Source organism: Anguilla anguilla, chromosome 10 (genome assembly GCF_013347855.1).
Source record: "Anguilla anguilla isolate fAngAng1 chromosome 10, fAngAng1.pri, whole genome shotgun sequence".
In the NCBI taxonomy this organism is placed as follows: Eukaryota; Metazoa; Chordata; class Actinopteri; order Anguilliformes; family Anguillidae; genus Anguilla; species Anguilla anguilla.
Window position 1 is genome coordinate 32,848,012 of NC_049210.1, and position 25,734 is coordinate 32,873,745.

Genomic DNA, 25,734 nt, shown 5'->3' on the forward strand with positions numbered 1-25,734 from the left:
GACAGGGGGTCCTTAGAGCCGTCTGTGTAGATGAGAAGGAACATGTTATCTTGAGCATTAACGTATGACATCACCTCATCCGCCAGGGCAACACTCTCTCTGCCCTCATTCATCCTCTCCATGAGTTGCATGACCACAGGTTGATCCAGTAATCATGGGGGAACAACAGGCAGTATGACTGTAGGGCTGTACACACTCCCAGCCAGCCCAATTTCCCCTGCCTGGGAATCACCTACCCATCCGCAACTCGCATGCCGGCCCCTACCATGCTCCAAGCACTGCATCAGAATTATTTTTGCACACCACCTCAGACCAGCACCTTCGCTTGCATCAGGCTTGACCTTGACCTTCACCGCACTTGACCTTATCATCTCATTCATTCATTTTTATGAATATCAATTTTTTTAGCTTCAATGAGTAGTTTTAGCTTAAGTTAGCTTGCTAGCCCTGTAATCTCGGTTCGTAGTTCACCCCTTTTGAGTTAGATCTTGAAACAAAAATGATCGAATGGCCATTTAAAATACAAAAATGACTGAATGGCTATTGAAAATACAAAAATGATTCAACGGCTATTTAAAATACAAAAAAGTTTATTCATTAGCTAATAATTCCTAAGTAATAACACAATAAAATACATCCAGACTCATAATAACAGCAAGTACATGAAGAACAGAGTAGCTAATATACATTTGCTCACGTCAGTACCCTACAGTGCTGAACAGCGGAAGGCTTGGATCTGTACTGCTGCTTTGACAGAGTCACTGCAGGGAATGCACACTGACATGTACACTGAACAAAAATATAAATGCAGCGCTAATCAATTTCGAAGATTTTATTGAGTTCAATGTTAATGAACATAAACCAGTCAACTGAAATAGATGCATTAAGCACTTATCTATTGATTTCATGTGATTGGGGATACAGATGTGCATTTGTTAGGCACAGATTTCCCAAAAAAGAAGATACCATGAAATTGAACAGAATACCGATCAGTATCTTGTGTCACCACCATTTGCCTCATGCAACGCAATACATCTCCTTCGCATTGAATTGATCAAATTGTTGATTGTAGCCTGTGAAATATTGTCCCACTCCTCTTCAATAGCTGTACGAAGTTGTTGAATATTGGTGGACACTGGAACACACTGTCGTATGCGCCGGTCCAGAGCATCCCAAACATGCTCAGTGGGTGACATCTGTGATGAGTATGCAGGCCATGGAAGGACTGGGACATTTTCAGCTTTGAGGAATTGTGTACAGATCCTTGCAGCATGGGGCTGTGCATTGTCATGCTGAAACATGAGATGATGGCGGTGGATGAATGGCACAGCAATGGGCCTCAGGACCTCATTACAATATCTCTGTGCATTCAAATTGCCATGGATAAAATGCACTTGAGTTCTCTGCCCATAGGATATGCCTGCCCATACCAACACCCCACCACCACCACGGGCCACTCTGTTCACAACGTTGACATCAGCAAACCGCTCACCCACCCGACGCCATACATGATGCTGCCTGCCATCTGCCCTGTACAGCTGAAACCGTGATTCATCAGTGATGAGGACCATTCTCCAGCGTGCCAGTAGCCATCGAAGGTGAGCTCTTGCCCACTCACGTGGATTGTGATGCTGAACTGCAGACAAATCAAGACCCCGGTGAGGACGTTGTGCACGCAGATAAGCTTCCCTGAGGCGATTTCTGACAGTTTGTGCAGAAATTCTATGATTGTGTAAAACTGTTTCATCAGCTTGTCCCTGTCGCTGGCCTCAGATGATCCCGCAGGTGAAGAAGTCGGATGTGGCGGTCCTGGGCTGGCGTGGTTACACGCCTGTTGGACGAACTTCCAAAATCTCTGAAATGACGCTGGAGGCTTATAGTGGAGAAATGAACACCCATTACTCTGGCAACAGCTCTACAGGACATTGCTGCAGTCACCATGCCAATTGCATGATCTCTTAACTCCTGAGGCATCTGTGACATGGTGTTGAACAACAAGAATCTGAGAGAAATAAAATCTTTGTGCACATAAAACAAATCTTTGAGGTATTATTTAAATGCATTAAAAATGGCTGCAAAAATAAGTGTTGCGTTTATATTTTTGTTCAGTATAAATTTGCAAGGGTAAATGCAGCACTGACAAAAACAGCAAAAAACAGTTAAAAAGTTAAAAACTTTAAAAAATTTAAAAGTTACAAAAAGGCACAAAAGCACAGATTCTCTAGGCTAACCAGATAGTCAGCTCCTGCCTTCCTCTTGTCCTCTGTGTTGCGGTTGGTAAGAGGAGCTTCTGATGATGTATTACAGGACAGAATGTCCACTGCCACAGCATGACGATTGTCCATAGTTAGCTACCATCTTTGTTATATTTATTTTAATTTTATTATTTCTTACATTTCAGTGGTAAGGGCACATGATGAGGCATGGAGGAGAGAGAGGCTGCTACGTGAAAAAAACATCTTGGCAATGATGTGTGAATATGAATCCAATGTAAATACACAGTCAGTTAGCAGGTTATATTTCAAGGTACTTCATAGAAACTATATCGTCAGTTTTGTAATGAGGTGAAAATATATGTGAAAATTCAAGAATAATGAGATGTTCTTGGAGAAACAATTGATAGTTTAATTACAAATGTTCAATACATTGAGATATATCAGTCATTTACATTATAGGCTTCATGACAGATGATGAAAAACACAAAAAGTTCATTATTAGTGAATCCATAAATTATAAATGTGTGCTTGGGTATATTACTGAAGCTAACCTCTAAATCAGGGTGAAAAATTAACTTTTTCAAAATTGAATAAAAATTTTTTAAACCAAATTCTACCAGCCACCCCAGAATTTTTTTTTTTCAAACAGCATTGCAAAATAAGGATTGTGATTTACATAAAGCGCATACGCAATTATGTTTATGTTTTTCACCGGTGTGAAGCCAACAGACAGCACAATGCAAAATAATTTTAAATCACACAGTTAAGTAAAACTGTACTGAGATTCCAGGGGAAGTCTACCTCTCTGCCGGTGGTCGTGTCCACATGTGCCTTCCTCCACAACCTCTGCATCAGCAGCAATGGGGACATGGTGGAGCCAGATGTGGAGGGGCTCGACCAGGAGGGGGAGGATGAGAGCCATCTCTGCTGACCCGACGACCAGCTGCCAGGAGACTATTTAAAAGACAGACTGGCAGCTGGTACTGCAATCCCTGCAGACTGGCATTTGCCCTGTCTGCTCCTGGTACTGCAATCCCTGCAGACTGGCAGCTGCCCTGTCTGCTCCTGGTACTGCCATCCCTGCAGACTGGTAGCTGCCCTGTCTGCTTCTGGTACTGCCATCCCTGCAGACTGGCAGCTGCCCTGTCTGCTTCTGGTACTGCCATCCCTGCAGACTGGCAGCTGCCCTGTCTGCTTCTGGTACTGCCAACTCCGCAAACTGGCAGCTGCCCTGTCTGCTCCTGGTACTACCAACTCTGCAAACTGACAGCTGCCCTGTCTGCTCCTGGTACTGCAATCCCTGCAGACTGGCAGTTGCCCTGTCTGCTCCTGGTACTGCCATCCCTGCAGACTGGCTTTATTGCAGAGGAGGTAACAACAACCTCAAGGTCATCTACAACCTCCCCAAATTCTCCCACGTCACTCCTCTGCTGCGATCACTCCACTGGCTACCGGTAGCCGCCAGGATCCGGTTCAAAGCCCTGACCCTTGCCTACACTGCTGCCAACAGGACAGCCCCCATCTACTTGCAGGACATGACTCAATTCTATGTGCCTGCTCGACCACTCCGCTCTGCGGCAGCAGGGCGCCTTGTAACCCCTCCCACCCGCCCAAAGGGATCACAGAGCTTCTCCACCCTAGCTCCCCAGTGGTGGAACGAACTCCCCGTCCTTCTCCGAACCTCCCCCTCACTACCCATCTTCCGCTGTGGCCTGAAGACTCATCTCTTCAGACTATACCTAGACTAACCACCACGCTGTATATTTCACTCTTTAAAAAATAAAAAATAACCCCCCCCCCCTTCATGTCACTTGTTACATGTTGCCCCATCCCAGAACTTTTTCGTAATTTGTATTTGTCCTAATACTGTAGCTTATTCTTCTGCCTAGTTTGTTTTGTAGAGGTTAGGTCAGAATAGTGCTCACTGTGTGAACTGTGTTCTTGGCTAGAAATAGCTGTACAAAATAAGCATTGTACCTTACTGAACCTGTGTTTAGCAGTTGTCTATGACCATGAAATGCACTTTTTGTACGTCGCTTTGGATAAAAGTGTCTGCCAAATGAATGTAATGTAATGTAACAATTCACAAACTAACTCTAACTAACTAGCTGGAGCAGACATCTCTTCTTCAGCTTTTCGTCCAAATTGAACACTTTTTTTAAAATCTCGCAATGCTACGAAATGGCTGTGTAGTTATGATTCATAAACAACACAAATACCAGACATCAAAAGCTGTTGGGCTCACAGAACCAGGAGAAATTATTTTGTTGAGATTTGGGTTAGGGTTAGGGTTTGTGTTGTAATCGGAAAATGGGAATATCTGCCTTATTAAAACACTTTTTTTTTTTTGCCCTGCTCTTTGGCTGTATAAAGATGCAAAATCAAGTGTTAACGCATCCACTGAAGCACATTCAGAGTTACAGTCCAGCTGCTTCAGCAACTTCATTACATAATCAGTAATTAGGCCTAATGTCTGTCGGACAACAAGGATTAATTAAAATATGTTTATTTTCTGAATCCAGCGGTTCCAACAGTCAATGTCCTTGTTAAAATGTTCAGCACTCTGAATACTGAACCAAGTGATATTGCATGCTAGAACCCCTCACTTAACCTACATGTAAAATAGATTTTATTAGATTTAATTTAATAATTATGTTTAAAATTAGAATTATCAATTAAATCGCCAAATTCTTTGATGGGTCAGTCTGCAGAAAACTGGTGGAATCAACCAACAAGTCAAAACACGCTGTATATCAGGTTTTCAGATTAAATAATTGAATTCAATAAGAAGTAGCCAATTATATTCATGAATTGAAAACATACATTCTTTATTGAATGCAGGCACATTACTTCTACATTACACAACAGAAGACATACAGCAAAACATTAAACAACTAATCTAGAAATACCAGGAAATAGAGAGAGAGACGGATAAGAGAGAGAGAGAGAGAGAGAGAAACGGATCGGCCAGACCTTGCCAAAGTATCACCCACTTCCAGTATAAGCGCCACAAGCAAATCAGCTAAAAACACGCAACCAAGGAACCACCACCAAAATAAAAAGATGAAAACTCTTCTTCTTCCAGGCTCCAAAACCAAACGCAACACACCAACTTTTTCCTGTGGCAATCTTAAATACCTTACCCAGCATGGCTTGAGGATGTTTGCCCTGATTGGGTGATGCTAGGTTAAGGAGAGAAGGGAAGGCGGGTAGGACTACTTCATGGCAAGGACTGGCCTACCTAAAGATTACATTCAAACATTACATTCAAAGTAATGGGAAATGTTAGGCATGCAGGGTCTCCAACCCCTGTTATGGTGTCCTGTGTCATATGGTTTGTCTTTTCTGAGGAGGTGAGACCCATAGATTGTCAGCCTAGATTAGGGTATCAGCGGAATTTCAAATTGTCCCAATCACATTTTGCTTTGATGCTTGTGATGGGGAGGCCAGGCCACATTCTTATTTTCTTGTTTCCCTCTCTAAGGCCAAAATCTAAACACTACATATCCCACGTCACTGATCAGACAGTTTAAACTTTAAAGTATGGCATAATTAACTGTCCCAAATTAATTATAAGCAAATTAGGTCATGATAACACATGATCACTTGATACTACCCATTACAAATGCTGAATGTAAATGAAAAAACAGACGCCAGATACACAAATTATTTACAAAAAACAATAATAAAAAAGGACCTATTTAAAATCTAAAAGTTCCATCAAATCCCTCTGTCCTCTTCTCCCTCTCCCTATTTTCATTTCTCTCCTCTCCAACAATCCTCTCCACTCCATCCTTCCACCTGCTGCTCCCTCTATCAAAAACAGAAATAATGATGACAGTAACTATTTACTATAATTTAAATGGCAATGAGTCTGATTGGTATTCAAGGCCATGCTTGACAAAGCACTGGATATGCTGTAGTTTTATGTCCTTTTTTGACTGATTTTACAGTTGCCATGAGTTTTATTGCTTTTAATGGTTTTATTTTTTATTGTTTGGGGTTTTTATTTTTGATAATTTTTGTTTCTTTATGGTTTTTATATAGCCAGTTTCTCTTAACATTTATTGTAAAAAAATTTAAAAGACAAGCTGAGTTTGGCTGAATGGGCTGTTCTCATCATCACTTCTTCTTATGAATGAATGAATCATTGTGTTTATATAGCACTTTTCTGAAGTGCTTTACAGTGATGAATGGGAACTCACCTCACCCACCGCCTATGTGTAGCTCCCACCTGGGTGATGCACGGCAGCCATTTTGCAGCAGAACGCTCACCACACATTAGCTAAGGTGGAGAGGGAGAGAAAATTTTTAGCCAATTCAATCAGGAGATGACTAGTTGGCAAGTTTGAGAGAGCCAGGTTTGGAATTTATCCAGGACACCAGGAAACCCCCTACTCTTGGCAACAAGTGTCATGGGGTTTTTAATTACCACATTGAGTCAGGACCTCGGTTTAACGTCTCATCCAAAAGACGGCAGCTATGTTCTTATGTCCTTATGCTGAAACTGCGCTCACCTATCTTTTCCAAATGATGTAGGTAATTAGCGAAGACGACAGAGACCAGACTAGCCCAGATAATGATCTCTGGCGTGTGGGGAAAAAGGCAGCTGTTTTTCCCACGGTCATCCGCCCGTCAGCGCTAGCCTTCCTGTTTGTCGTTATGTCCCAAAAGCCAACCCGAGTTCCAATAACCAGGGACAACAACGGACAGTAACATAACAAATGCCACAAACAAAAAAAGGAGTCAAAATCTATATACAATAACAAAAATATAAGATTACAAACAATAACACAAAAAACAGAACGCATTACCATGTGTAAGCTAACAGGATGGTTCAGGCAGAAAACAGACCAGTGCTAGGCTACTCCTCAAATAAAAGAAAGCACAGATCTAAACCTCACTACCGGGGCAAAGTAAAAGGAGCGTCTTCAGGCAAACTTTTTCCTGCTCTGGTCTAACCATCTAAAAACGTGTTAACACTAGGAAACTGCCTGACCACCTGCAACATACAACAGAAAAGTACCAAAACATACAGAAAACAAAATGTGGTTGGAGAAAATTTTCAAAATCTCTCTCTCTCTCAAAAAAAAAAGCCTGAGGTGTCTTCAGGCTTTATCAAGTTGACTGTTAGATGGACACAGGTGCGCATCATCAAGCAATCAAGCCCCAATCAGCTCCACCTACAGGATTAAGATGCACGCAGACTCCACAGACCAAGGGGATGGAACAGTCGTCGTCTTCAGTATAAATTGTTATCCGGCAGATGGCCTTTTGTTCTGTTTCTAGAGCACTTTTTCAGTTACACAAAGATAAGCACAGGTGAGCTAGTGTCCCATAAGACTCACTCCCCTTGGCTTTTTCCCATTCGGTAAGCAGGTAAGAAGCTAAGGCCTGCAGGTGAGCTAGTGTCCCATAAGACTCACTCCCCGTGGCTTTTCCCCATTCGGTAAGCAGGTAAGAAGATCAGGCCTGCAGATGAGCTAGTGTCCCATAAGACTCACTCCCCTTGGCTTTTCCCCATTCGGTAAGCAGGTAAGAAGCTCAGGCCTGCAGGTGAGTGAAGGGGCTGCTGGGCGTGCTCCGTCCAGCTGGGGCAAATGTTTTAGCCACTTTTCATTCTTTTTCTTGTCATGTAAATTCAGTTTTCTTACTGTTTATTAAAATACTGGATTTCGGACTTTGTATGTTGCTTCTCTTTGTGTTTGGTTCGAGCGTTTATTATAAACGAGCCGGACCAAGCGAGACGTAACACTGCATTTGCTTCAACTGGAAGGTTTCTTAATTTCACTTTAATTCAGTGAGGCCTTGGAACGAAAACCAGGACGTTTGATGAGAACTGAACTGCAGGAACTATTAAGGATGAGCCCTTTCCTGAACCTGGTTTGACTTCAGACTTAGATGGTCTAACGGGACCTGCGCCCGAATGTAAGAGTGTAAAAAATCCAGATCTGTACATACTTATTGAACAGTAAGGCACTGAAAAGATGTTGTGTAAAGGCTTCAAATGGTTAATTAAATTGAAGAAGAGACACTGAGAGGAAAACCTACATCCAGGTAGTGTTAAACCAGTGTGGTATGGAAGCATTATCCCTACATTAAGTTAATAGAGAAAACGGAAACTAGGCTGTTGCATTTATATTTGAATGATGTCTTGATTTTTGTGCACATCAAATGAAAATGAAATGCAATTTACAATTTGCATTTTAATTTGAAATATGACTGGCTTATGTTTTTTTTTTTTATAAAGCCCCTCAGAAGAACATCAGGTGATCTCCAGTGGAGAATCCTACATGGTACTATTGCTGTTAATATTTTAATTCTGTGATTAATCCAAAAGGTTTTGGTCATTGTCCTTTTTGTGGAATGGTGGAGACCATCCTTCACTGTCATGTTGATTGAAGAAGACCTAAAGCATTATTTAAGGGGTTGGAAAACTAAAACGTGCTGATTGAAGCTCAAAACAACTTTAAAGTTTAGAGCTGGTTACAAAAAGTCTAATTTGTCAAAGTGGCAACTGATTGACCCAACAGTGCAGTTCTGATGGATCTTTGGCAACTGGATCTTTGGCACTATTTTGAGATTAATTTTGTTTTTATATATATTATATAAAAAATATTGCATTTTTATATCAGTTTGTTGTATTTTTTCCAGAAATACTCTTCGCATGTATTTATTGAGAATCATGTCAATTAAATAAAGCATATTTAAAATGAACTAGTAAATTTCATTCTCCTCCTCTCAAACTGTGCCAGGTTGGTTTTTTGTTTATTGGAGGAGGTGTGTCAGAGGGAGAGTTTGGCTTTTACACCTGGGATTTCTATTTTGGTACCGAGGTATCTTTTGTTGCATTTTTTGTCTAGATAGGCTAAAGTGGAGGAACACAATTAAAAATGGGAGGTCTGTGAATTTAGTGAGCGTACTGTAAGGGAAAAATAAGAAATTACTGTTACATATTTACTCGCTTTTATATAACCTTAAGAAATCATTTTAAATTTATTTTCTGTCTAACTGAGAATTGTTGGGAATGCATAGCCCCTCCCGTGCGTGTTCCTATTTTCCCCAGAAAACTGTCTCTGTATTTCTCCATTGTTTTAGTCACTGTGACATGATAGCCTTGAAGAAGTCAGAATGTCTAAACAAGTCTGTATCTCAGAAATCCAATGTTTTTAACCAATCATAGACAAGCTGCAAAACAGTTTGAGACAGACAGGTTTTGCGAAAATTCCAGAACCTGCCTTTCACCTACTTTTAATTGTATAAAATGAATGGCTTTTCACTTGTTCTGAGAGCTTTCATACAGACGTGTTGTGGCGCTGTGTGGATTCTCCTATTCGCCCGAATAAAGGTATCTGAACTGAATATTGTGTGTACGTCTGTTGGACTCTTCTTAAAAACCGGGGGAAATTAAGGTAATTTCCACCACAGTACTGAGGGGGGCCTGTGTCGGTGTGTCTGAGGTATGTGTGTATGCTCACTACAAACTCAATACCAATAGAAATTTTGGTGAAGGGGCGTCTGTCCCTTCCACTCTGTCCCTCTCCGTGTTTGGTCAGATCCAATAAAATTCATACCAGCAGATTCCCCTACAGGTACAGCACATTGTCATAGCAGTTCCACGCTCTAAGACTTTTTCTCATGCATTTCAATCAGGTCTGACCACTCTGTTCATTGGCAGAAGGACCCGATTCGGACATGAGGAGTTGGGGATTGGTGGGAGAAGGATCCGATTCTGACACGAGGAGATGGGGATTGGTGGGAGAAGGGTCTGCTGCTCTGCTGCTGGATATGTTCTGATCTTCAGCACCGACTGCTTGGTAACGGACTACAGGCTCTGCTCGCTTTTGTTCTTTGCGGTACTTCCAGAAAGCAAAGGCCCCCAACACCAGCAGCACCACCACCAGCACTCCCAGCACTATCCCAGCCACTGCTCCAGTAGAGAGAGGAGGGGCTAAGAGAGAAGGAGGGACTCATTTAGGAGAAATGGAGCAGAGCAGGTAATAATCAGGCAGGAAGACTTCAATAATAATATTAATAACAATAATAATAATAAGAATAAAAATAACAATAATAATAATAATACATTTACATTTAGCAAACATCCAGAGGGACTTACAAAAGTGGGACTCTGAGATGGAGCCCTGGGGAAGTCCTGTACTAAGTGCTAAGGCAGTGGGACTCTGAGATGGAGCCCGGGGGAACTCCTGTACTAAGCGCTACGGCAGTGGGACTCTGAGATGGAGCCCTGGGGAACTCCTGCGCTAAGCGCTAAGGCAGTGGGACTCTGGGATAGAGCTCTGGGGAAGTCCTGTACTAAGCGCTAAGGCAGTGGGTTTCTATGATACAACCCTGCCATGTTACCTGATGCAAGCAGATAAGTTAGGAAAAGTACATCCCTTTGGAATTCCCGAGATACTGGTTTGTGGGCCAGGGTTACCATCAGGATCAACTGTATCAAACAGAGCAGGGAGGTCATTTTCCCAATGGCTTACAGCAGCCATAGCTCAGTGGAATAACAGAGTGGACCAATAAGATGCTGAGCCCTGCATCTGCACAAACACAAAGAGCTGAAGAGGAGGACCGTACCTGAGACGTGCAGAGAGACTGAGCCGATAGTCTTCTTAGTCTCTGGATCGGTCACCTTGTAGACTCCGGCATCCTCCAGTGTCACACTCCTCAGCAAAAGGGTGTAGTTCTGGGCCAGAAACTCACATCTCTGAGCACAACGCTCCCCATACCTGGCTGGGCCTTTATTTGCATCGAGCATCAGCACCTCATCTGAACCAAGGCCTGCACTGAATGTTACCCTCACTGGGTCTGCGGAATAGAGCGGTATGGAGAGCAAACCACCGGCCTTCACTGTAAGGTTCTGGGTTGGGTGGCCTGTGAGGACAGGGAATTAATTTACATATTTGCATATTTCACATTTTCATGCAGGGGATATGAACACATAATCAACAGCAGTCAGCTTGATCATGTAAAAAGGTAAAAACAATACAGGGTAAATTATGGCATCCTACAAGTTACTGGTGTAATTTCTCAGCAAATCCGAGGTACATTACGCAATATTTCTGTATGAAATATTTTTATGTTTGCACCGATTAAAAGTAATATAAGAAAAAATAAACACACCAGAGCTGCTTGGCCTCGCTACAAAACTGAAGATTTAATTTTACCTGTAACAAAGAGACTGACAGAATCTGGATTCCCACTCTCTTTTGGACTACTGTAGAAGCAATGTTAGTCGCCTTCATCTGAAAACCGTGCCTGTCTGATGGTTAAAGACATGTTTCCATAGAGGGCTTGTTCTGGGGAAAGTGAAGTTCTGTTCTCGAACCTGGGCCCATATGTGATGGTGTTCTTATGGAGCTGGTAAACGTTCTCTCTGCCTCTCTTCCAGAGGATATCCAGATCATTAGCACGTGCTTGTGTGTTAATTTTCCCAAAGCAAGGAAGACTGGCAGACATTCCCATTGCTATGGAAACATGTGATGGAACTGAGAGAGAGAGAGAGAGAGAGACAGGCAGACAGAGATTTACAAAGCACTCCTGGCATACAGGAATTGAACAGCACAACCATGTTGCTTGGGATAGATGAAGACCCTGATGCAGCATATGCTGTCAACTGCATACCACCCAAGGCTTTTATACAGACTAGAATGATTCTGTCCCCCCAAAAACAATTGTAAGAATAATAATAGTATTATCCTTTGTCAAAAAACAGCTTTTAGGGCTATCAAATCCACAAGCACTAAAAACATTCACTCAATCTGTTGAAAAAAGGCAACATGCACTGACCTCTAATTTCTAGTTTCACATCTGAAAGAGGGATCTCAGTCTCATCCTTGTACTGGCATTTGTAAATGCCGAGGTCACTGTACACCACGGGACTGAGGGTGAGGCTGTAGTTTCCCGGCTCTGTTAGGTAGAAGGATTCCACGCGTCCCCGGAAGCCGTTCCCAGAAGAAAAGGCTCCGGTGTAGAGTTCGGCCACATGCAGCCAGTCAGGAAACTCATACTGCTGAAACCGCCACTCCACATCCCTGCTGGGGGCTCCATGGCAGGGAAGAGTGAGGGAATGGCCGAAGCTCACAAACATGCGGACAGGGTAGACTGGAGGTACTGCCAGCTGGGCTAGGAGAGGGAAGTTGGATGTTCAGTAGGCATAAGAGGGAAATCTTACAGGGCTGGGCCTTTCATGCATAAGAGGGAAATCTCACAGGGCTGGACTTTTCATGCATAAGAGGGAAATCTCACAGGGCTGGACATTTCATGCATAAGAGAGACATCTCTCAGGGCTGGGCCTTTCATGCATAAGAGGGAAATCTCACAGGACTGGGCCATTCATGCATAAGAATGAATAATTTATAGTTTAAATCATTTAAATCAAATTTTTGTCCACCAATATGGCAGTTTTTTATTTTTTTTTATTTTTTATACATACAATCATAAGCATATACAATGCCGTAAAAAAGTGTTTGCCCTTCACACGAGTGGCCAGTCTGCCAAAATTTCTCCCAAGAAAACTCACCCAGGAAGTTAGAAAAGATCCCAGACGAACACCAAAGAACACCCCTCAGCGTCGATCCATGTTCAAGACTCCACAATAAGAAAGAGACTCGGTAAAAGTGGAATTCATGAAAAAGCAACAAGGTAGAAACCACTGCTAACCAAGAGAAATATCAATGCTTATCTCATATTTGCAAAAGAAAGAACCTGCTTGGTCCCCAGGCATTTTGGGATAATGTACTATGGACAGATGAGTCAAATTGGAACTTGTTGGATGACACGTGTCCCATTATATCTGGGGTAAAGCAAATAGTTTTTTTTTTTTGAAGGTAGAGATTGAAGATAAAAATGCACGTTCCCCGTCAAATTCACTCCCGCTCGGGACAGCACTTCGTATACCTAGTCAAGTTAGGCTACTAGGCTAAACGCTACCTATTGCTAAAAACATTAGGCCTTCTACAAAATGCGGTATGAATAAACAGACAAGCTGGGCAACTTATACGTTATCACTAACATTGTAAATAGGTTTACGTGGGTAAGGGTGACAAATTTAATGTTTTTTCTGGCGGTAGGCTATGTGCATACATATAATAAATGACTCACTGACTTCATGCATTAGTAATACATGTGCAGAGACTCTGCACATGTATTAATAATGCAGAGAACTCCAAAAAGTTGAAGTAGCATCCCTGGCTGGGATGACACGTTTTCTTGGGAGCATTGAGCAATGTACGGACATCATCTTTTAATGCGATGTATCCTCGATCCAGAACCTGCAGAGACCTGCAAGTTCTTCAAATCCCCCTTTCTCAAGTCAATTCGCATCCTGCCCATTTTCTATAGCCACTTTTGGAATTTCACTTATCTACTTAAACGACCTTTAGGGTAAACGTCCCTATTAAGCCCACCAAATCCGCTTTTCAGACATTTTTAATATATACTGCCCCAATTTAAGTGAGAACATTTTAGTTAAAATGAAAGTCTAATCTCTCAATTGAAGTGTCAATAATTAATTTATACCAATTTCTAATGTTTTTATTGTTTAATTTGTCAAAATAGGTCAAAAGTACCCTTTCATCCCCTGGGTGTTCCAAATAAGCCCACTTCAGAATCAGAATCAGAATCAGAATCAGAATCAGAATCGGGTTTATTGCCAAGTAGGTTTACACATACAAGGAATTTGTTTTGGTCAGGTGGTGCGTAACAGTGAACATAAAATAAGATAAATAGAGTAGAAATAGTGCAGTAAAAAACATAACAGACATAACATAACATAACATAAACATAGTGCAACAATAACAATAGTGCAAGGGGATAAAGTGGATTTTAAGTACAGGTGCTGTCTGTTGGTGTCCGTGGGGGTCAGGATAACAGTACAGTGACAGTGGCATCAGTGGGGGTCCCGGGCCTTGTTGATAAGGCCAGCTGCAGTCGGGAAAAAACTGTTCTTATGGCGTGAGGTTTTGGTCCTGATGGACCGCAGCCTCCTGCCGGAGGGGAGTGTTTGGAAGAGTTTGTGTCCAGGGTGGGAGGGGTCGGCCACAATCTTTCCTGCCCGCCTCAGGGCCCTGGAGGTGTGCAGGTCCTGGAGGGATGGCAGATTGCAGCCAATCACCCTCTCAGCGGCGCGAATGATACGCTGCAGTCTGCCCTTGTCCTTGGCAGTGGCAGCAGCGTACCAGATGGTGATGGAGGAGGTGAGGATGGACTCAATGATGGCAGTGTAGAAGTGCACCATCATTGTCATTGGCAGGTTGAACTTCTTCAGCTGCCGCAGGAAGTACATCCTCTGCTGAGCCTTCTTGGTGAGGGAGGTGATGTTCAGCTCCCACTTGAGGTCCTGGGTGATGATGGTGCCCAGGAAGCAGAAGGACTCCACAGTGTCGACTGGGGAGTCATGCAGGGTGATGGGGGCGGGTGGGGCTGCGTTCCTTCTGAAGTAGAGGAGAAAGGACGCAGCCTTGAGGGGAGCCGGTGCTGATGGTCCGGGAGTCGGAGACGTGTTTCCCCAGCTTCACGTGCTGCTTCCTGTCAGACAGGAAGTCGGTGATCCACCTGCAGGTGCAGTCAGGCACGTGCAGCTGGGAAAGCTTGTCCTGTAGTAGAGCCGGGATGATGGTATTGAAGGCGGAGCTGAAGTCCACAAACAGGATCCTGACATAGGTTCCTGCAGTGTCCAGGTGCTGGAGGATGAAGTGGAGGGCCATGTTTACAGCATCGTCCACAGACCTGTTGGCTCTGTATGCGAACTGCAGGGGGTCCAGGAGTGGGTCCGTGATGGTTTTGAGGTGGGACAGTACAAGGCGCTCAAAAGACTTCATTACCACAGAGGTCAGGGCGACGGGTCTGTAGTCATTGAGTCCTGCGGTCCTTGTTTCATGTTTTCACTTCATGATTTGTTGATAAATAAATATATATTTTAAAAAATCTATTCAAATCTGTAATCTCTTAGCTCTCAATAGCTATTTTCATTTTGTCTCCACTCTTATCCTATGGCCTGTAAATGGCATTTGAAATAGGCGTGACCAGCCTTTTTGATGTGTTGTCAACGCAGTAAAAGCTAAACTTACAATATGTCTTCTTTGGAATGTAGCCAAAAAACTATTTACGAACAAAATCAAAACTATAGTGGAAATTACTCTTCAATACTTCATCTTTCAATATGTGTTGTCATTTTGTCTGTATCTCTATCCTATGGTGTGCTGTTGGCATTTGAAATTTCCCAAAATTTCTGGTCCAGCCAGCTGGTTGAAAGTGCAGGTGTTTTTAAGATTTCTGAAGACCGACTGACTGAAAGAAAAACAATTTGCAGGTTCAATACTAATGTTCTAAGGATAGTAAATGAGTCAATTTCAGGATTTACAATTAAACAATAACTTTTATTTATTTTCAAATGTTAATCACATTTAGGCTAGTAGTTTGAAAACATTGTAAAAACACATTTGCTCCATGTAGCCTATCTTAGTAGTGTAATATAACGTAGGTTATAGGGTGGTCTAAGCTTTATTTTGTTTGTTTGTTTCAATCTTTTGCCCAGGTTGTGTTTGTCTTTGCTCGCCAGTGTCACGCTAACAAGTCTTTCATGGCTTTCATCTTGTTTTTGTACAGATTTTCAATGGCCTCATGATCCCTACAGCCCTGCTTTGCAGAGGATGAACTGCGCTTCTATCATGCGTGGGCATGAACTGTAGTTCTTTCGTGTTTTAGTCATCTCAAACTAAAACTCATCTGAAAAGTAAAGATTAAAAAAACATTGCTGATGTTAAGATAGAACATAGGCCTATCCAGAATGAATTGACCTATGCAATATCACTGATATTTAAATATGGGTATTAATTAGGGATGTATCTGAATCCGAATACTATATTCTGGAAAGCACGAATAATGCGATGGAAACAGATATTTCTTCTACCCGAAGTTGCTCGTTATTATTCTAATTCTGAAAAATAAAGTTCTCATAGCCTCTATCTAAAGTTACACAGGCAGCGGGCAGAGAGAGAGAGAGATGGAAGTGAAGTATGGGGTCCACTCAGTTATCACAACTACACTAGGTGGGACAAGCATCCTATAGAGGCCTTGCATGCAGAATTTTGCAGAACAATACTAAACATCCAAAGGAAAACTCCCACCAATACATGCAGGGCAGAATTAGGCAGATACCCATTGATAATTTACATTAAAAAAGAGCACTTAAATTTTGGATGCACCTCAAATCAAATCCCCAAGACACAATGCAATTTCAAGGACTGAGAACCCAAGACCTGAAACCCAAAAAGAGTCCTCTCAGTCAGCTGGTCATGAGACTCACTAACCAACTAAAACCAAACACTGACCAAACTCAAACCAGCGCTGCTTTAAAGTCAGAAATTAGAATAAACCAAATAATTAAACAAACAAAAGATGCCTATCTGGAACACTGGAATAATGAAACCAAAACACAGAATAAACTTAATTTCTACTTGGCCCTAAACAGAGAATACAATCTGGCAGAGTATCTCTCCTCTGTCAGAGATACAAAGCAGAGACAAATCCTGACCAAGTACAGGCTCAGTGATCACACCTTAGCAATTGAAAAAGAAAGGCACAAAAAAACATGGCTACCCAAAGAAGAACGTATATGTGGTCACTGCAAGACAGGAGAGGTAGAGACAGAGATGCACTTCCTGTTATATTGTGAAAAATATTCACAGATAAGGGAAACATATTTTAATAAGATCCAGAATTCAACATTCCTAAACAAATTTCCCTCCCTAACAAATGACCAAAAGCTGCGAGTCCTATTAGGAGAAGGAGCGACAGCCTCACTCGCAGCTAGATACGTTTTTGCCTGTCACAGCCTGAGGGACAGTGGGTGAGCATCCAGCAAACATATGTATGTGTGTATGTATATATGCATATGTGTTTGTATGTATATGTATATGTATACGTGTGTGTATGTATATATGTGTGTGTGTGTGTGTGTGTGCGTATGTATGTATGTATGTTTTTTTTTTTTCAATTAATTTAATTCGATTAACTTAATAGATAAGTATTATGTTCCTATCATTTATGCCGTTATTGTTATTGCTGCTTGTTTTCTTTTTTCTTCTTAATTATATATTCTTACTGTAGTTAATTACTGTTATCACTACGCTTTGGCAATATATATCTTTAAATATGTCATGCCAATAAAGCATTTGAATTTGAGAGAGAGAGAGAGAGAGAGAGAGAGAGGGGGGGGGGGGGGGGGGGGGGGGGTGCACCAACAAACTTTGAGCCACTGCGCTGCAAAACGTTTAATAAATAAGTTCTATGCGTCAGCCGTTATGTTTCTTCAAATCGATTCATATCATTGTGGATGGCCACTAGATTAAAAAAAAATCCCATTCAGTTTGCAACATAGGACTTTGATTTCACTAACTAGTCGTTTAATTTACTACACATTACATATTCTGTAGTCGCCCCCGCCGAGTCAGCGCACAGCAGGCAGCGGGCTGAGAGCTAACCGTTCCCGGCTATCACTCAGGGAAACTCTTGTATCAGGGAGGAGGTGCGGGAGCTAGCGAGACACAAGCCTGGTGTGGCAGCTGGATCCCTTTCAAACCCCCGCAACCTATACATCAAAATCAAGCTTAGAACCTGTAGTTTTTAGCTGTATGTGTTTCCTCCATTTAAAAAATCCAGTCGAAATATTGAAAAAAAAACCGACGTTTTACCTTGTATTTCAGTCAGCCCGTTTAAGATGTAACATGCTGTATCAGTCATAGGTCTTGGCTATAATGAACACTAAATCCATTCATGGTAACAGTTGCCACCAAGGGAAAATATGAGGACATCAGATGGTTTGTAGTCTATCCAAACTTCAGCAGGGGAAAAAATTAATAAATAAAAATAAAACAGGCAAAAAAGTTAATGTAGGCTACTATATTTTTTACAGTCTCTGGTTAAAGCTAGGACCTGGGAAGGGAAATCTGATCCCAGACCAGCAGTTAGGGGCAGCCTAGGCACCGCACTTGGCGGGTAGACTTACAAGTACATGTGGTTGTGACGGAGCAGGTGGGCTTTAAGGGAACATCAGTAAATTTATGGTTAAAAGACAGAATATTTTATTCTACTCACATCGCATTCAGAAAAACAACTATATGAAATAAATCTATATATAGTGCACTAGCATAACCTGAAAAGTATAAATTGATCATGCAGAGAAGTAATTAACTATACTCATTTACATCCACCCCAGACAGTGTGATTTTCTTGCTAGACTAAGAGTCCCCTTTAAGCCCCCCTTTAAATTAACAGGTAAAATGTTAATTAAAAAATAAATAAAGATAAACATACACATTTATTGTCTATTTAACAGTGTAATATAAACTGCATACAAAACTGTAAACTATACATGCTTATCATGCTTTATGTCATTGCAATGAACCATAATATGTAGCTACTGTATTGATGCAGCATGTGGTCTGTTTGCTAGCGTGCTAAAACTCATATTTTGATTTCATTAGAAACAATATTTCTAATTCTAATTCTAACATATGTCTCATTCAAAACACTAATCACTTAAATTTAATCGACAAATCTGATTAACTTTGACAATAAAAAGTGTCATTTATGTAACAAGCAGCTTCATTTGAAGAAACATCACACAGCAAATGATGTAGTTTAAAAATAAAAAAAATTTTGACTCAGAAGTTGCAAGTGGGCTTATATGGCACGTGGGCATAATAGGGACGCTTACCCTCCTTTAAACCTTTTGAAACCAAACACTTTCATTAGTGCCAAATGCACGTGTGTAGCTTACTCACCCAACAGCACGCAAACACTTGCAAATTTCATTACCGTCTGGGAATCGCTACTGAAACATCCGACTAAAAACTATTAGTAATTAGTAAAACTATTAAACTCTCTCCAGTAAATTAGACGTCTTTTCTTCGCCGTGGCTCCGCTGGCTAGCACAGAACCACGCTGCACATTCAGCAGTGCGAAGCTATCCCCAAAACTTTTTTTCTGTTTTATCTGCCACCTGCCATCTGCCACCTGCCAACTGTCAACTGACATCTGTTCCGCTTCCTTGGGTAAAAGGAACTACTTCGGAGACTGTAGAATTAGATATTTATGTTATAGTGTGGTTGCTGATACTGATTGCTGGTCAAGTTGAGTTTGGGTTCATTTATTCTATTTGTTTATTTCTTTTCTTTCTTTGAGTAGGATATGATGTCCTTTTTAGGGATAGTTGATTTATTTATATGCTATTATAATTTTTTTAAACATCAGTTTATTACAATTGTTATTATTATTAAAAGTATTATTATCGTTATTATTATTGCTGTTGTTATTAATAATAATAATAATAATAATAATAATAATAATAATAATAATAATAACAATAATACATTTTTAGGGAGGAAGTAGTTACAACCAGGTCACAGCTCTCTTTGGGTCACACTCCGGCAAGGTTGTTATATTATTGATAACAATATATAAATAAATAAATATTCTGTCCCCAAAATGACACCATATCCTACTCAAAGAAAGAAAAATATAAACAAATAGAATATATATACCTAAACTTAACTAGACTTGCAATTTCCCTAAGGAAGCAAAACAGATGTCTGTACACCACATTTCCCGATGGCATCTTCAACGGTGCTCCCAATTTAAAATTTTGAATGCCATGTTCCCTCAGGGCATTACATAGCCTCTCCTGTACATACTCATCACATTCCTCCAAAAGGTGGGTCACTGATTCCTACACCTGGCAGTGATCACACAGCCTGCTTACCCATAATTTTCAGTGTCCCATTCAGTCCCGTACGCCCAAACCTCATCCTGGATATCATGGATTCCTCCTTCCTATCCCTTCCAGACATCCTCCCCTTCCCCACCTGTCCCTGTATTGCATAAAGGTGTCGACCCCTGCTCTCCCCGTCTCACTTTTCCTGCCCCCTCCTCCTTACTGCAGCTTTAATTATTCCTTCAGCTTCCTCCCTACTCACTACAGGCATTTAGCAGGTGCTCTTATACAGAGCGACTTACACTGTATCCAGTTAAACAGCTGGATATATACTGGAGCAATGCAGGTTAAGTACCTTGCTCAAGGGTACAATGGCAGTGTCTTACCGGGAATGGAACCTACGGCCTTTAGGTTACAATAGCAACTCCTTACCCATTATACTACACAGCCGTCCCATGTGGGACCTCCAGATCTGGCACTGCCCTCCCTAGTGCCCGTTTAGCTAGATGGTCAGCCACCTCATGCCCCTTGACCCCTACATGAGCCAACACCCTAAAGAAACTTTAGCCATACCCCACCCCAACCTGCTGAACTCTGAGAAGGGTGGGCAATACCTAATATACCACATCCTCCCTGCTGTTTTAACGGAAAGTATGCAGAGACATGAGCGCTGAACTAGAATCTGAGCATATGACCACCCTATCTGGCTGCACACCCTACACCCAATGCAAGGCCAGTAGAATCGCCACCAACTCCACTGTAAACACTGCCGCATGGTCCGTCACCTGCCTACACTTTCCCACCTTAAATTTGGGAATGCAAAAGGCAGTCCCTGCACGCCCGGACAGGGGCCCGGACAGAGCCGTCTGTGTAGATGAGAAGGAACATGTTATCTTGAGCATTAACGTATGACATCACCTCATCCGCCAGGGCACCACTCTCTCTGCCCTCATTCACCCTCTTCATGAGTTGCATGACCACAGGTTGACACAATAATCATGGGGGAACAACAGGCAGTATGACTGTAGGGCTGTACACCCTCCCAGCCAGCCCGATTTCCCCTGCCTGGAATCACCTACCCATCCGCAACTCGCATGCCGGCCCCTACCATGCTCCAAGCACTGCATCAAAATTATTTTTGCACACCACCTCAGACCAGCACCTTCGCTTGCATCAGGCTTGACCTTGACCTTCACCGCACTTGACCTTATCACCTCATTCATTCATTTTTATGAATATCAATTTTTTTTAGCTTGAATGAGTAGTTTTAGCTTACGTTAGCTTACTAGCCCTGTAATCTCGCTTCATAGTTCACCCCTGTGGAGTTCGATCTTGAAACAAAAATGACCGAATGGCCATTTAAAATACAAAAATGACTGAATGGCTATTTAAAATACAAAAATGATTCAATGGCTATTTAAAATACAAAAAGTTTATTCATTAGCTAATAATTCCTAAGTAATAACACAATAAAATACATCCGGACTCATAATAACAGCAATTACATGAAGATCAGAGTAGCTAATATACATTTGCTCACGTCAGTACCTTACAATGCTGAACAGAGGCTTGGATCTGTACTGCTGCTTTGACAGAGTCACTGCAGGGAATGCACACTGACATGTACACTGAACAAAAATATCAACGCATCACTAATCAATTTCGAAGATTTTATTGAGTTCAATGGTAATAAACGTAAACCAGTCAACTGAAATAGATTCATTAAGCACTGATTTCATGTGGATGGGGATACAGATATGCATTTGTTAGTCACAGATTCCCCAAAAAAGAAGATACCGTGAAATTGAACAGAATACCGATCAGTATCTTGTGTCACCACCATTTGCCTCATGCAACACAACACATCTCCTTCACATTGAATTGATCAAATTGTTGATTGTAGCCTGTGGAATATTGTCTCACTCCTCTTCAATAGCTGTACAAAGTTGTTGAATATTGGTGGAAACTGGAACACACTGTCGTATGGGCCGGTCCAGAGCATCCCAAACATGCTCAATGGGTGACATCTCTGTTGAGTATGCAGGCCATGGAAGGACTGGGACATTTTCAGCTTTGAGGAATTGTGTACAGATCCTTACAACATGGGGCTCCTGCAGAGCGATTTGTTCCATGACTAAAAAGGATTTTGTCACCCCATTGTTGAGTCCAAAACTTAACGTCTGATATATCAGAGTGTGTTTCTTGAAGAAATATGCAGTTAGCCTTTTGCCCTTTACAAGATAGGAAAACAGCTTTGCGTTTAATAGAGTCTTTGAGTCCCCTTGTATTAAAAGAAGAGAAAGAAATATCAGTTTTCGGCTGGAACACAGAACACATAAGAAACACTGTAACACCTTTTTAAGAAAGGTTTTAAGGAGGTGGAGTAGAAAACCGTGAGATAGAAGTCCCATGATCATAACTTTTCCACAGTTCAAGTTTAATGTTCATCCCAAACCTGCAGACACTTCCATGATGCGCTTGCCGTCGATGAAGCCGTACGGTCCCCTAAAGCCCGCAGCCTTGCCTTCTTTCCTTGCCTGCTCGATTCTTGGCCACAGCGCCTGTCTGGACAGCCAGTCCTCTTGCGTCAGGTCTTCTGCGAAGCAGTATCCTTCTCCTTTGCAGACTGGGAAGGTTTTCGTTCACTTCCAGATGTCATCCCTTACCGTTCATTTAGCAAAGAGAATTACGATTTGCCGATGCCTGTTTTCTATCACCCTTCCAACTCTGTGCACAATGTCGACCGCGTCTTCCATCTTTGCCGCCAGGTCAGGTGCGATTTTGCACCGGAGCTCCACAACCTCCGCTCTGATATTCTCATTGACTTTTTCTTTTTTACCTTTTATGTGAAGACACCATCTTCTTTTGTATCTTTCTTGGTTCAGTATGGGTCCCTTCATGTCATCGTTTTCCTTTCTGAGCGTTTCCATCTGTTTTTCTAAGTTTTTTAATTTCATCTTACATTCTTTTAGCTCCTCTGAGTTTAACTGCACCATTTAGCTATCGCTGCTAGCATGGTGCTATGCTGCTGCATCTGACTGCTAATTTCCTCCATGCGGTCGTCCACACGTTTTCCCAGTGAGGCGATAGCGTTCAGTATAGTTTCCGTTGATGTGTTTGTAGCCTGTTCTGAAGACGTATCTTTTGCTTTCTTCTCCATGTGGGCTTTTTCTGGAGTTTTTGTCAGCATCGCGTCTCCTCTATCCAATTTGTTGGAGCTAGAAATCTCCATAGATGTAGCATAATTATACTCTCGATCATCTTCAGTATGTTTGAACAGGAGGGTTTTAGATGCTGATGGTTTCTCATTTTTTTAATCATGTTTTAGGCTGAGTTCGGAGGGAAAAAAAACGTAAAAGTGGAGTTTTTTTCAATAAATATTACATCGGGACTCCGTTTGCAGAGCTCGGAGGGATGCGTCTGCTCAGCATGACATCCAACCAGAAGTCTCGCGACACCACTGATTTAAACCTCACTATCGGGGCAAAGTAAAAGGAGCGTCTTCGGCAAACTTTTTCCTGCTCTGATCTAACCATCTAAAAACGTGTTAAAACAAGGAAACTGCCTGACCACCTGCAACATACAACAGAAAAGTACCAAAACATACAGAAAACAAAATGTGGTTGGAGAAAATTTTCAAAATCTCTCTCTCAAAAAAAAGAGATTAAGACATGTACACAGACTCCACAGAGCAAGGGAATGGAACAGTCGTCGTCTTCACTATAAGTTGTTATCCGGCAGATGGCCTTTTGTTCCGTTTCTAGAGCACTTTTTCAGTTACACGAAGATAAGCACAGGTGAGCTAGTGTCCCATAAGACTCACTCCCCTTGGCTTTTCCCCATTTGGTAAGCAGGTAAGAAGCTCAGGCCTGCAGGTGAGCTAGTGTCCCATAAGACTCACTCCCCTTGGCTTTTCCCCATTCGGTAAGCAGGTAAGAAGCTAAGGCCTGCAGGTGAGCTAGTGTCCCATAAGACTCACTCCCCTTGGCTTTTCCCCATTCGGTAAGCAGGTAAGAAGCTAAGGCCTGCAGGTGAGTGAAGGGGCTGCTGGGCGTGCATCTGTCCAGCCGGGGGATATGTTTTAACTACTTTTCCTTCTTTTTCTTGTCATGTAAATTTAGTTTTCTTACTGTTTATTAAAATACTGGATCTCGGACTTTGTATGTTGCTTCTCTTTGTGTTTGGTTCGAGCGTTTATTATAAACGAGCCGGACAAAGAGAGACGTAACACTGCATTTGGTTAAACTGGAAGGTTTCTTAATTTCACTTTAATTCAGTGAGGCTTTGGACCCAAAACCAGGACGTTTGATGAGAACTGAACTGCAGGAACTATTAAGGATGAGCTCTTTCCTGAACCTGGTTTTACTATGAACTTAGATGGTCTAACGGGACCTGCGCTCAAATGTAAGAGTGTAAAAAATCCAAATCTGTACATACTGAACAGTAACGCACTGTACAGATGTTGTGTAAAGGCTTCAAACGGTGAATTAAATTGAAGAGACACTGAGAGGAGAACATACATCCAGATAGTGGTGTTAAACCAGTGGAAGCATAATCCCTACATTAAGTTAACAGAGAAAACACAAACTGGGCTGTTGCATTTGTATTTGAATGTTTTGATTTTTGTGCACATCAAATGAAAATGAAATGCAATTTCCGATCTGCATTTTAATTTGAAATATGACTGGCTCATGGTTCCTTAGTGTTTTTTTATAAAGCCCCTCTGAAAAACTTAGGGTGATCTCCTGTGGAGAATCCTACATCGTGCTATTGCTGTTAATGTTTTAATTCTGTGATTAATCCAAAAGGTTTTGGTCATTGTCCTTTTTGTGGAATGGTGGAGACCATTGTTGGGAAACAGACATTTTTGTGTATTCTGCGTTTGGGAAGTTTCCGCTGGGCCCCGGGGGGGAAGGGGGCGAGCCCCCCTGTTGTATTTCAATTTCAATGTGAATGGAACCTGTTTGAATAGATAGGATGGGTTTGAATTTGAATGGTCCAATCGGAAGGAAGCACAGCCTCTTATCACCAATCAGAGGCAGCGCTCCAGTTCTGACATTATGCAAAATGTACCCACTCTAAACTGTACAAATCTAATTACCCACCGGTACTATTTTGAACTTTCTTGCTGAGTTGTTCCTGTAGCCGGCTGCGTAATAATTCTTCCTGTTTTTACTACGAACTTCTGATCTGCTTCTTCCTGGGATAACGGTCATTTTACTTGTTTTTGGTAATATCTTGAATAACCAACACCATCCTTCACTGTCATGTTGATCGCAGAAGACCTAAAGCATCATTTGAGGGGTTGGAAAACTAGTTTAGTAGCTTCAATGAAACGTGCTGATTGTGTCACGGATTGGCGAGGGAACGGACCCAAATGCAGAGTTAAAAAAACCCAAGAACTCCAAAAGGGAAATTCAGACATTAATAACAAAAACTGAAGAACAAACGCAGATAACCAAAAAATGCCTCGCAGGGCAAAACCCAAAAACAGAAAACAGAAAATCCAAAAATCACAAAAAAGCCAAACAGGCAGGGCAGAAACAGGCGGACAAAAACAGGCACGGGGAAACACGGGCAAACTCTCAGGCAACACAGAGGCAGGAACACAGGCAGACACTCGGTGCAAAACACACACGGAAACACAAGTGAAAACACAAGGAACCAGCACCCGAGTCAGGGAAGAAGAAGACTTAAATAGACAAGACCCTAACGAGACACAGGAGGGCACAAAACACAATCAGACCACAGAGGGAAGGGATAACTACACACAACTGAAAAAACAATAACAGA

At 41.9% G+C, this 25,734-nt stretch overlaps 2 protein-coding genes and 1 long non-coding RNA gene across 8 annotated transcripts in view; 1 reads left to right on the top strand and 2 right to left on the bottom strand.

Annotated features, from left to right (window-relative positions):
• LOC118206664 (immunoglobulin superfamily member 11-like) overlaps window positions 1-19,234 on the bottom strand; it is a 63,237-nt gene extending 44,003 nt beyond the window's left edge. The window contains exons 1-2 of one of the 2 annotated variants that reach the window (XM_035379621.1): window positions 19,013-19,234; window positions 12,748-12,815 (exon numbers count right to left, since the gene is read on the bottom strand). The gene's annotated coding sequence lies outside the window, so the exon portion shown is untranslated. Of the gene's footprint in view, window positions 1-12,747; window positions 13,828-19,012 lie in introns of those variants that run through there. The other variant, XM_035379620.1, reaches the window with a different exon arrangement.
• Window positions 1-23,788, top strand: part of LOC118206671 — a 34,588-nt gene extending 10,800 nt beyond the window's left edge. Inside the window, exons 2-3 of the long non-coding RNA XR_004761223.1 lie at window positions 7,539-7,772; window positions 23,739-23,788. This is a non-coding gene — a long non-coding RNA (uncharacterized LOC118206671). The remainder of the gene's footprint in view (window positions 1-7,538; window positions 7,773-23,738) is intronic.
• Window positions 7,915-25,734, bottom strand: part of LOC118206657 — an 89,221-nt gene continuing 71,401 nt past the window's right edge. For 3 of the 5 annotated variants that reach the window (XM_035379598.1, XM_035379599.1, XM_035379597.1), the window contains exon 7: window positions 7,915-10,167. In XM_035379598.1, coding sequence (XP_035235489.1) covers window positions 9,866-10,167 — 302 coding nt within the window. In that variant the 3' untranslated portion in view covers window positions 7,915-9,865. Of the gene's footprint in view, window positions 10,168-10,577; window positions 10,666-10,802; window positions 11,100-25,734 lie in introns of all 5 variants that reach the window. The other 2 variants (XM_035379602.1, XM_035379600.1) reach the window with 2 other exon arrangements.